At 34.5% G+C, this 13,566-nt stretch overlaps 1 protein-coding gene across 1 annotated transcript in view; it reads right to left on the reverse strand.

The window, feature by feature from the left end:
• LIN7A (lin-7 homolog A, crumbs cell polarity complex component) overlaps positions 1 to 13,566 on the reverse strand; it is a 144,403-nt gene that overhangs the window by 81,271 nt on the left and 49,566 nt on the right. Inside the window, exon 3 of the mRNA XM_016923919.4 lies at positions 13,146 to 13,264. Coding sequence (XP_016779408.1) covers positions 13,146 to 13,264 — 119 coding nt within the window. The remainder of the gene's footprint in view (positions 1 to 13,145; positions 13,265 to 13,566) is intronic.

The raw sequence follows: 13,566 nt of genomic DNA on the forward strand, positions 1-13,566 counted from the left end.
TATCTTTGCATTTAACATGAAAAATGTACACCTGTGCATTGTCAACAAGGTTATGCTTTTGTTGGCTATCTAGACCTCAATGATTTATCTGTCATTAATGCCACTGGTCACTGGCCCATGTTTCCAGAAGCAAGATTGAAAAGAGGAAGAGGTATGTTACTGGGGTGTCTCTAATCCCTCACCTGGACTATTCTAAGGTAAATGGTATCTTATTTTTTTTTTATTGTTTGGATGGTTACTTGTTTATCTGATTTTTATGTTTGCTTTTTTTTTTTTTCACAGTCCCTGAAACACTGGGAAAGACGCCTCTTAAATTACTGCTATTTTGCCCTACAACTGGTAGGGCTGGGTTCTGTAGCTGCATTTCTAGGTGCTAGCAAATAGGGAATAGGCAGCAAAGTACTCTTGGGCTGGACTTTAGGCAGTAGGATACGTCTGAGATGTCCTACTGTTGATCTGGGAAATAGAAAATGTAGTTCAAAAGTTTCCAAGTATCAGGCTTAATAAAGCCTAGGAGTCACTTATTATATGGTGAACAGGTTGACATGGGAAAAACAAGGTAGTTTGGGATAACAAGATTACATGTCACAGATTTCTTTTCTCTCTATTTAAGAAAATAGGCTTTCTTCCTAACTCTGTGGCTATTGGTTGAAAACGGTTTTTCTGCCTTTAGTGCTAACTTACTAAGAAAAGAACTATGGGCACATTTAAATAGACATGCATATTTGTGGTAGATCCAGAAATACATTTGCTAAAGTTTGGACTTAAAAATACTAAATTATTCCAGAAAGGGCTGAAATTTTCTGAAAATGTCATAACTGTTTTGATGAAATAATGCCAATTATACAATGATTAGTAACTAAACTTTTTACATTGTTTCTTGAAAACTTGAATAACAAATATATGAGAAAATAGAATACCAAAAGACAATACATTGTGTTGTGTTAACTGAGGCAAAGAAAGGACAAAGAGGCATATATTTTAAAAATCATTGTTGTTGGTACAAATGGAACATATATGAATAGGTATTGTGGAGATGGGAATTATGGTGCAATTTTCCTATTTTAACTCATTACTGACAAGCATTAAAATAATGTTTCGGCTGGCCGCGGTGGCTCACGCCTGTAATCCCAGCACTTTGGGAGACCGAGGCAGTCAGATTATGGACTCAGGAGATCGAGATCATCCTGGCTAACACGGTGAAGCCCCGTCTCTACTAAAAAATAGAAAAAATTAGCCGGGCATGGTGGCGGGCGCCTGTAGTCCCAGCTACTCGGGAGGCTGAGGCAGGAGAATGGCATGAACCTGTGAGGCAGAGCTTGCAGTGAGCCGAGATGGCGCCACTGCACTCCAGCCTGGGTGACAGAGCGAGACTCTGTCTCAAAACAAACAAACGAAACAAAAACAAAATACTGTTTCATTATTCCCACATTCCAGAATGTTCTGTTGTAGCTATTACCCATAACAAGTAAAACTAGAACTAGACTGGGACCTGGGATACTTTGGTTCTGGTGCTAACTCAGGCACTAACTAGGTTGAAAGACCACTTAAACTTTCTGTATCTTATTTTCTCATCCATAAAATTACATTTACAGTAGGTGAAGGTACCAAATGGATCAGTCTCAGATTTACCAACCCCCTGAATTTTTAATAAAAATATTTGCACATGTACATTTTTTCTGGAAAAAAAAGCCCATAATTTTACCTGCTTCACAAAGAAGTTTATGATTTCCCAAAGGCAAAGAAAGCATAGCACTAGGTGCTTTCTGTGGTTCCTTTTGACCCTGTATACATTACCAACTTTTATACACTTACTACACGAAACTCATGTGTTACATATCTGCACATTCATAAGAACGTACATATTTATGCAAATACATAAAGAACCCTGAAAATTTGGCTCTAATTACAGATCACTTTTCAAGGGTGGAAGCCATTTTAATGTAAGATGTTATTCTGAACTAGAAATGTTAGCATGTTTTGTCTGCGATTTCTATGAGCTCAGAGTCCCATTTGATAATACAAGATTGATGAAAATCAAAGATATGTTTGCCTACTAATAAAAATGAGTCATCTTAAGGAATTCTTCCATGGACCCAACAAATATTTATTAAATGCTTATTATTTGGCTGATATCATGCTAGGTACTAATTTTCTGTTATGATTAAAATAGACATTTTCTACCTTCAGTCTAATAAGGTAGATGACTATTACTTAAATCTTTAATTAACTTTAATAAGATAGAGATCCACAAATTATAGATTTGAAACTGTTCTGTTTTGAGAGCAGTAGGCTGTATTCTATTACATTTTTGCCCCCTTTGGATCTCATGTGCAAAGAACAGAATTGGAATCAACATGACCTTTTGTTTATGGCACATACTCATCATTATACATTTATCCGTGAGTTCCTTGGTTTTATTATTTTTATACACACACACACACACACACAGAGAGAGAAAGAGAGAGACAGACAGAGAGAGAGAGTGACAGAAACAAATTGAAATCTCCCACTGAGACAAAAGCTGGGATCACAAGTAGCTAGGATCAAAACTATGTGCCACCCCTGTTCCCCAAACTCATTCCCTTGGCTCTCACAGATGAGTTAAATAGTAATGAAGGGATCAGAACCTAGAAACAGATTCCTATGTGGAGACTATGATGGATAGTAAGGAGACAGACTAGGAAAACTTCAGTACGCAATAAAGGTAAATATCTTTCAGACACTGGGGTAGGGAAAGATTTCTGAAGTGAGATACCCAAAAAGCATATTTTAAACAAGAGCAATGTGAGCACTTAAAATTGAGAATTTTATTCATGAAAGATACCTTGAAGACAAGTTACAAAGGAAGAGAATATATTCACTATATAAACCACCCCAAAAAAACTACTAATAAGACTACATAAGAATATGTAAAAGCCCAAGTTAGTAGAAAAACACATGAAAGGATGTTTCACAGAAAAAGAAACACATATGGCCAAAAGGATATATTCAACAATCGACTGATCAAGTAAACACCAATGATAACTGTAATAAGACCCCATTGCATTGTACATTCCATTGGTGAAAATTTAAATGTCTCATATACAAGTGTTGGAGGTAATATGGATCCACAATTATACATTGTTTGACAGTGTATAAATTGGACTAATCAAGTTTGAAAACTGTTTGACATAGTCTCTTAAAGTTGAATATTCTTGGCCGGGCGCGGTGGCTCATGCCTGTAATCCCAGCACTTTGGGAGGCCGAGGCGGGCGGATTACCTGAGGTCAGGAGTTCGAGACTACCCTGGCCAACATGATGAAACCCCGTCTCTACTAAAAATACAAAAACTAGCTGGGCATGGTGGCACATGCCTGTAATCCCAGCTACTGGGGAGGCTAAGGTAGGAGAATTACTTGAGCCCAGGAGGCAGAGGTTGCAGTGAGTCGAGATCATGCCACTGCACTCCAGCCTGGCCAACAGAGAGAGACTCTGTCTCAAAAAAAAAAAAAAAAAAAAAAAAAGTTAAATATTCTTATACTTCATGACCCAGAAATTCCACATGTACACAAATACCCCAGAGAAGCCTTGGTCATCTAACCAGAGACACATGTATGTTAATAGTAGTACCAACCAAGATAGTGATAACCTGGAAATAACTCAAATGTCCATCTATAAGAGACAGTGATTTTATAAACTGTGATATCTTCACACAATGGAATATCACACAGCAGCCAAAGCGAATGAACCACAATGCAAAAATTATGGAATCTTAGCAGCATTATAGTAAGTGAAAGAGAACATTCCCCAAATATTTCAACAGTATGGTTATCTCTTTATAACATTTTAAACAAATAAAATTAAAATAAATATATTTTAGGAAAAAATACTGCAATCAGACTATATACAAATAAAGCAAGGAAATAATGAAAAAAGCTGGGATCAGTTTTCAGCCCTAAATCTATATTTCCCTATGAGACAAAAAAAAGAAGAAAGGAAGGAAGAGAGGGAAGAAGAAAGGAAGAGAGTAAGCTAGTAATCGCCTTACATATATTTGAATTATGAATGATACTAAGTTCATTTCTTTTTACATGCAAATTACCCCCAGGGAATAACAGCAAACTGGCTTAAAAATGTCTATTTGTAACTTAACATTCATTTTAGATGGCTTGTACAAATGAACTTCTTTCTCTCCATTTTTGTTGGCAACATTCAAGCAAGAAAAGGTTAAATGACTTGTGCACTGGGAAGAAAAAAAAAAAAAAACAGTTGTCATCCGTGGTGCCAAAAATAGAAGTTCTGATTTCCAGTCCTGTGATCTCAACAGAATGTTCACTCTATCTGACTGATATAAAATACAACTTCTCCAAGGACTCTATTATTTTAAACTACTGTGTAAGTACATGTAATTATAAGCTTCTGGAAATACGCACTGTTTATTTTATCATTTGTAATAGCAAATAGAAAGGCTTGGGCTGAGCATTTACCCAATAATGACACTAACAGCCTTCAGAGTCATTATAGACGATTTTTAAGGGTCTGTTTAGATATCCTTAAGATCACTGACCCATTAGTGCAATTATAGTTTAAGATGGTTCCTGTACTTGCTGCCAGAAAGTGACAAGTTGATGTTACAAACACTCTCTACACATCATTAAAAATGTGTCTTTACTCAGAGAAAACTGCAGAAATAGAACTATAACTATACTTTAAAATTCTGTTCCCAATGGGTGATGTAGTCATTCTCTTTTTGTAATTCCTCTGATAAAATGATAAATTATATTCTCAGAAAATTGAATAAAACAAGTGTGTCTGGAGTTTGTTCCTGCTGGTGGGTTTGTGGTCTCGCTGACTTCAAGAATGAAGCCATGGACCTTTGCGGTGAGTGTTACAGCTCTTAAAGGTGGCACAGACCCAAAGAGTGAGCAGCAGCAAGATTTATTCTGAAAAGAGAAAGAACAACACTTCCACAATACGGAAAGAGATCTGAGCGGGTTGCTGCTGTTGGCGGACGTGGCCAGCTTTTATTCCCTTATTTGTCCCCGCCCATGTCCTGCTGATTGGTCCATTTTACAGAGTTCTGATTGGTCCATTTTACAGTGTGCTGATTGGTCCATTTTACAGAGCACGGATTGGTCCATTTTACAAACCTCTAGCCACAGAGAGCTGATTGGTGAGTTTTTACAGAGTGCTGAATGGTGCATTTTACAAACCTCTAGCTAGCCACCCAGCACTGATTGGTGTGTTTTACAATCCTAGCTACAGAGCACCGATTGGTGCATTTTACAATCCTCTTGTAAGACAGAAAAGTTCTCCAAGTCCCCACACGATCCAAAAGTCCAGCTGGCTTCACCTCTCACAAGTACATTTATTCTGTAGCATTATTTTTATCAATTTAAAAATCTTCATAGTACTTGTCTTTCTTACCCCATTCACACAGTCTCACACAGTTACATATTCCAAGTATCCATACATGCTCAGCCTTTCATGTAGATGCAATCTATGTGAAGAAAAACATAGATTGCTTGCTATGTAACTATAGATTCACAGAACCGGAAGGATAACAGGAGACTGACTACCTAGTGGAGCAGTGTTTCTCAACTGATATTATAGTCCCTTATTAATTAGTCTTTATTTGGGGGTAGGAGGGGGTGGGAGAGAGAGGAGATATCATGGACGCTAGAAAATCTAATGAAGTTTGTGAAGTTATCCCAAGAAAAATCCACTCATGTGTGTAAATGTTCATGTCATTTATTTATTTGTTTGCATTTGACATTGAGTTATTTCACATTTTACAAATAATTATGTGACTCATTTTTCTTGTAAAAATTGACCTCTTTCTAAATAAAACATAAATGCAAATTACTAACCAAATCATATAAAAAAAGAAAACATAGATTCTGCTTAAAATAGTTTTCAATGAGAAGGCTGTTTTATTTGGCTTAGTAAGAAGTTAAAATTTAGGCTACTCTGGAACACTTTGCCTATGGGATAGCCCTGCTGTGTCTATGGAGCAGCCCAAAAAAAAAAAAAAAAAAAAAAAAAAAAAAAAGGAAGAAGTTAAAATTTAGACTGAGCCTTCCTTTATAGGAAAATATCAGTGTTATTTTTAGTATCCAAACAATTTTTTATCTGTTTTAATAGCACTATGTGCTCAAAGTTGCAGCTCACACAGCTTTCAGTATCAAACAGAATTAAATTCCCTATCAGTCGGAGCAGAGCAGACTTTTATCAAGACACCTGAGCTTTCTCCAAGCTACTTCAGGGTGAATTCAGGTTCTATGAAACCCTTTGTCCTCAAGTCAAATGAAATTATTTTTGGAAAGCTAGTGTCAACAATGCAGCCTTTGTCAGCAAGGGAAGATGTTTGAATGCTTTCAATTTTATGTAGTCTAAGCAGAAATAACCTTTAAAAGAGTTTTGTAGTCTTTACAGATGTTTGTAGATCTTCTCCATGGATAAACTGACATGTCTTTCTCATTTTCAACTCCCTTGCCCTCACTAAAGTCTTTCTTTCAGCACTTTCATGTCAATGGAAAGGTCACAAGATTTTACCTCTAATTTCTTCCTCCAAAATGACAGTTGTTTCCAGAGCCACCCTACTAGACCAGAAAATCTGAAATTGAATGACTAGCCTCATTTTTTTTTGACCTAACATCTACAAGGAAGTCCATCCATGAATAAACCTCTCTTGTCAAATTGTTTTAAGATTCAGCTCTCTTTTACTTAAAAAATAGATAAAATGAAATTTCTGACCCAAGTTCAGCCAAGTGCATTAACATTTATTCATTGGAAAGCCAAAAAACTTCTGATAGTAAAAATAATACATTTTGCTTCATTCCCAGATAAAAACTTTTGAAACTCTAGATTTCTGGCTATGTCTGTGAAATTATTTTAACAGAGCAGGCAAAGCATCTTTTTAGAATAATTATCAGTGTCTTTCACACGAATGCATGCTGATGGTGAGGGCAATATGTCTCTATGAAAAGTGGAACCTCTGTCTTCACCAGATTAATTACGCTGGATCTTGCATAAAGAAACTCCATATGTACTCCATATGTACTTGCAGTATCAAGATTTTTGTTCCATTAGGAGTTTTGCTTGATAGACTCTGTTGGGAGGAGGCAACACACACACACACACACACACATACACACACACAGACACACACACACACATCGACATTCAGGTGAGAGATAAAAATCAGAGTTTTACTGAAACAATCATAGTTTTCACTCAGTTGCATGCCAAATGGGAATGCCATAGCTGTTATTTTCACTATAACTGGCTTTGAAATATTGGCAAAATACCAGAGTTCAAGAGTAGGTTCTATCAAGTGAACAGAGGTGCTATTAATTTTTTTTTATTCTAACCAACCAACCAGCTCAAGCATTTCTAGAGTACTTGAAATGATAAAGCTTTCTCCAGTTATTTATGGTTTCTTTTGATTGGAAACATGTCAAAAGTTTCATGTTAGTGCAAATATAAGTTTTGGTAAATTTCCATCCTTTTAAAATTGAACTTCTTCTCCAGGGGAAAAAAATCTATATTGTGTGATTTATTTTCAGGATGCTCAGAAATAAGCTTCCTTGACTTCATCCTATCATTGGCAGGAAACTTATCACACAAGAAACAGTCTGGCTTTTGTGTCCCATCACATTTAGCAATGCAAATAAAATCAAAGGAAATGTAGGAGCCATCAGCTTTCTTTTCTCTGACATTTGCCAACTTAAGCTAAGTTTAATGTGAACAGAAAGAGATATGCACAAACATAATGTCAGATGCATTTTCATTAATTCTGATGAATGCAATGCCATTCCAGATGTCATTGTGCAAGGATAGTAACTTTATGTGAAAAAATACATGCTACTCTGTCCATGTTTAAAGGAAAACATTAAAATATTTTAAAACAATAAAAATATTAAAACAATAAATACATTAAAAAATATTTTATCATAAACAATTTTTTTGCACAAAAAGCAAAGAAAACAAAATAAAGCTAAGTTATATATATATATATATGTACACACACACATATATATATATGTTTGCTCTTACTTAACCTACAACATAAAGTCTGTATATGATCTTTAACTAAAATATCCCTTTTATAACGTGATCTGAAATACAGCATCTAATCTCTGCTGTTGTTATATAGGAAGTTTCCTGTATTACAAATGAGCCCATTTGTAATAGTTATGTATTTCTAGTTATCCTTGGTTATCTGGTCATCCTTGGTTATTCTTCCATTTTTCATCCAGTGTTCTGGCATGGTTAATTCTCTTGCCCTTTATCCCATCAACTATTGGGTGGTAAATCTTATGTTACGCATTACTTTTCTCTTTATGTGGCTGAATATCACCAAGTTCTTAACTTCTTGTCATCTAACAAGGTATCCAGATCTCTTTCTATGCTGGTTGCCTTTTTCTACAACCACTACAATGTGTTAACATCTATCTGAAAATTTGGAGCCATCCATTTAAAAATATTGCATTTTTTGAATGATCAAGAATTACATACATAGGTATATATTTTATTGAATATATAGGAGTGAAATTATATAAAGAAATGCAATGCTAATGGTTTCTCTAAATATTCTTTTGGATTTTATACATATATGATCATATCATCTGTGAGTAATAACAGTACTATCATTTTTCTTTCATTCTAATACTTATACCTATTTTATGTTTTTCTTGACTTATTTTAGTAGCTAGGCCATTCAGAATAATAGTCAATGACAATGGTGATTCTTAACTATTATTTCTAATTTTAGCTTTTTATCACTTAATCCATCAAAATTTTTACAATAGCTACAATTTCTTAATTGTCAACTCTTTAAGCTAGGCACTGTATTAGTCAAGGTATGTAATCCGCTATCTCATTTTATTTAATCTTTCTGACAATCCTATGTAGTTATTATTGTCTTATTTTATCTTAAGAAAGAGAATAAGCAAAACCAAGATCGCAGAAATTAAGTAACTTGGCACTAGATTACAAAATGATGTGGTCAAGCAAGGATGTGAATCCAGATTTGTCACCATCCATTGCCAATATTCTTTCTGCACTTTTCTATTATATTACAATAAGCTATGATTCAGTATCAGCTTTACTTCCCCCCCTCCCTCCTTCCTTCTTTCCTTCTTTCTTCTCTCTCTTTCTGTTTTTCTCTTCTTTTTCCTTCTTCTGTTTTTCTTCCCTACCTCTCTCCTTCGCATCCTTCACTCTCTCCCATTCTTTCTTCCTCCAAATTCCTCTTTCTCCTATTATCCTTATTTTATCTCATATTGTCACTAATGAGCCAAGTATGTATTTTCTTAGGGTAATTCTGAATCTAAGTTGTATCACCCAACCAAACATTGACTCTCTCATAAAGCTGATTAAGTTCTCCTTCTATGTTTTCATCCACACAGTAGATTAAGACATTAATAGGCATTAATTTGAAAAGCATCAAGAACAAAAACTTGTGTCATAATGCTACTTCTCATATGGTTGTGGAATTAGGGTGCAATAGCTCAATTTATTTTAATTATTGATGGTGGGGTAATGAATATAAATATACCAGTCTTGTGTGTTTTCTTCGATTCAGCTTATGGAAACCACCATGTCTCTTCCTATCTGTTATTAATTCCCTAACTTATCAAAACACCATACTTAGGGATACTGTGGGATCCTACTCTTTAATAATGATAAAATCCATTGATTGTGTAATTATTGGCTACCACGCACTGTACTAGGTAGCTGCACATACATGATATTTAATTAGCAGGATCAGTGCAAGACTGGTGGTATTAGTTCATTATTTTAAACTAAAAAATACAATTTTAGAGAAGGGAAAAATAGGTAACCAAGTTGGGATTCAAACTTTGGTCAATTTGACCACAACACTACTCTAGGAACTTAGCTTCTGTCTCTGATCTGACAGAATGTCTCACAGTGACCTTTCCCACATAGCCCTCTTGGGAGGCATTGTGGTGAAAATTCCCATTCCCTTCAAAAAATAATTCTCATTGGGGACCAGGAGCACTTGAACAGTAGACGGATAAACTCCAAATATTTCTCCTATCTTGATTATATCTTTAAGTTCATAAGACAAAAAAAAATCTCTTTATAAAGATAATAATGAAAGTAGGAGAAAATGAGAGATAATCAAGAAGCAAATAAAATTTGTGACTTAAGTTTCTCAAAATTTTAAAAATTGTGAACCGTCTAATGGCTATAGGTACTTATATTGGTTACAAATTTCATATAAGTTTTCAAAGATGTATCACAGTTTATACAACATAGTTTTAAAACATTTTGTTTTACAGCAATTAAAGGATTGATACTGCTTATAACCTTCTGCCAAAGTAAATTTGGTTTGATCATTGTGTATCAATGTGTGTCAGGAGAGCCTGGGTAATGCTGATGTACACTAATCTCTAAGTCTTGGAGATTTAGAGTAACAAAGATTTATTTCTTGCTCAGACTACATGTTCATAAAAGGTTATCTAGAGTCTCTATTTTTTATTTTCTCGTTCTTAAACCAGACTGATTGATAATTTATCATATAAAACATTACTAGTCGTCTAGCAAAAGGAAGAGAACATGGCAAATTATTTACTTATTCATAGGCTCCCATGAAGAAGCGGAACATATAGCTTCTTCCACTCACATGTGATTGGCTAACGCAGTTATCATAACCATAGATAGCTTTAGAGAGGACGGAGAAATTCAACTGTAGCATGCACCAAGAAGTAGAGAACTGGCCCAGTTTTGAAATCCTATTATCACAAAATGACAGTCATTCCATATAGGGTTGATTTATTTTCTTATTCTATACTTCTACTACTTTAGAAAATACTAACATTCAATTTGGTGATTAGCCAAAGAAGGCAGTTCTTGGTGATTATGACATTGTGTTCTGCGTTTTTGCTTCAAACCTGCAAATAGCAGTTATAAATGTGAGAGTAAGTCCTTACAACAGACCACTGTTAGCAGCACATCATCCTCCAGGTCAATGAGCGCATCATCCTGAAAAGCAGGAGCATGAATATTTTACAACTTGGAAGATGATGATAGTACATAGATTTTTAATTTTTTTATTACTTTGGTTGCCACAAGAATTCCTTTGTACTCTGTATTCTTTGTATTGTTTGTATTAGATGTCTTCTTAAAATATGATCACTTATACATTTATTGATTTCTTTCTCTGAGGTGCAAAGAACATGAAGTTTTGGGGCAAAGTCTAATTCTTGACAATTGAGCTATTTGCACTGCAATTCAGTTGTCTTCGGGAATTCTCTTATTAAAAAATCAACATTTCATAATCGTCATATTTCAACTCTATTAATAAGTTTAGGCTAATCTAGCTAATTAATACAGCATGAAGCTAAAACTTGAAGTCACTTGAAATCAGGGAAATGATCTTTACTGAGAATATCGGTACCATAAAATATTTATTTCATCTCTCATTCAAAAACTTGTGTAAATGTGCTCTTATCAGCCAGCACATCTCATTATAGAAAAGTAGTATCATGTGTCAGCCCATTTCTCTGCCATGTTCTTTAAAATCACTTGCACTGATTAGAAGCAATTTAAATATTGATCAGGGGTCTTTAGAGATCCTTCAGCAATAAAACATGACTAAGAAAAGTGTTGCTTACCACTATCTGTATTCTGTGAATGAAGATGTGTGAGGATTTGCATTCAAGTGTAAGTTATTTCTTGATAGAGGAATGCCTTTCTTAGTTGTGTATGTAGATGGTCTTCCTTCAGTACTGATCTCAGCATATATTTTCATGCTTCTTACAGGTTATAGAAAAAAATAGTTAAGGGAGCTTCGAATCTCTTTTAAGGCCATCTATTTCTAGTTAAAAAAATAAAATTTTTATCAAACTATTCTCTTCATACAGGTGCTGCACATATGCCAGGAGCTGATTCAGTGGTTTCATCCAAATGTAAAGCAAAATATGGAATTATTTCAACATATAATAATAACTACTGTTACACTTATGTAAGGCAATAAAAATATTTTTGGCAAAAGCTTGTCCTGCTTTCTTTTTTGAGCATAATTTATGTTTTACAATCTTGTTGGCAAAAGTGTGACCTGTGTCTGTTTTTGCTCTGGTGAGTGCAACTAAGAATGATGCCACTGTCATTTTTGTTCTTTTCTCTGTTTTGCATGACAACATTAATAACTTTCACAAGGAAAAGTATTAACTAGCAAATATTTCTGAAAAACTCAGATAACCACAAAGATTCTGAACATCATTTGAATAAAAAACTAAAACTTCAAATTTTTTTTTTTTTTTTTGCCAGTATTACAATCAGTACCCAAGACACCAGAAGAGGAAGTATTCTAGGCTCACTATAATGCAACTTCGAGACATTTATTATCATACTTTATAGCTGCAATTTTCTTTACTGGCATTTGGTTTCACCTGCCTGGCAACATGCATTCATATTTTATATTTTAATTGAAGAACTTTTCACTAGAAAGATCCATAATATTATTCAGAGTTGTTGTTTATATATTGCTACTATTATTATTTCCTACAGTAAATGTAAATCACACAATAAGAATAATAAAGAAAATTCCAAACTTAGTTGAATGGTCCATCCCACCACAAGTCAATACAAAATTCAAATAGTCATTTCAACATACTTGTTTCACCTTAGTCTTCTGGAAACCATTAGTCAAGAAAGGATTACAATGCAGATTTGCTAGAAAGGCATACCAGCCTATCTGTATATTTTCCATTGCCTTAGACAGTAATGTTTAGTCAGTAGGAGGTTACTACTTCAGATTTACCTGGGAGAGAATTAGTTAGATGTTCTTTTTAGACAAACTCAGCCCCCATTAATGATAACTATTTCTACCTGAATTTCTAGGTGGCTTCATGTGACCACTAAATAGCATAGACTACATGCAACAGTCACCTGCTAGGCAGTCCCTTCATTGGTACCAGAAGATCAACATTTCGTTTTATATGAATGATAAATCCTGGCTGGATCTAATTTAGCAGGCTAAATTATATTTTATCATCTGTCCAAGTAGCTAAAAACAGAAAATTAAAATGTAGTTCCAATCTTAACAATTTCAACTGTTTGTGTAGAGAAGACATGTTTTCTATGAAGAAGACATATGGCTGAATTTAGTTATTAAAATTTTAGTGCCATACCTCTCGAATAGCTGTACAAAACTCACTCTGAAGCACTTTTTTGAGGGATTGTAGCTTGTGCACTGGTACTTCTCCAGATTCCTGTAGTTTTTCCAGTAATTCAATTGCTCTTGCAACATCTGAATGAAAAAAAAAATGAAAATAGAGAAACCTAGAATAAATTGTATCTCATCAGCTCAAAGTACTATTATTCCAGTTGGATTATGACATTGAAAAGCAAGTGGAATTAAACTGCATAATCAGAACTTATATTCATAGCTTTTTGGTCTCATCTTTTGGTAAAAGGTCATTTTAATTTGTTCCACACATTTGTCACTTCATACATTTTCTTTGATGGGATTTCATGTAATTTGTGTCATACAAATTAATTTGAATATTATGTCAGTAAAGAGTTGGACACGTCTATTATTTATTCTGATAC

The sequence above is a fragment of the Pan troglodytes genome, chromosome 10 (genome assembly GCF_028858775.2).
Source record: "Pan troglodytes isolate AG18354 chromosome 10, NHGRI_mPanTro3-v2.0_pri, whole genome shotgun sequence".
In the NCBI taxonomy this organism is placed as follows: Eukaryota; Metazoa; Chordata; class Mammalia; order Primates; family Hominidae; genus Pan; species Pan troglodytes.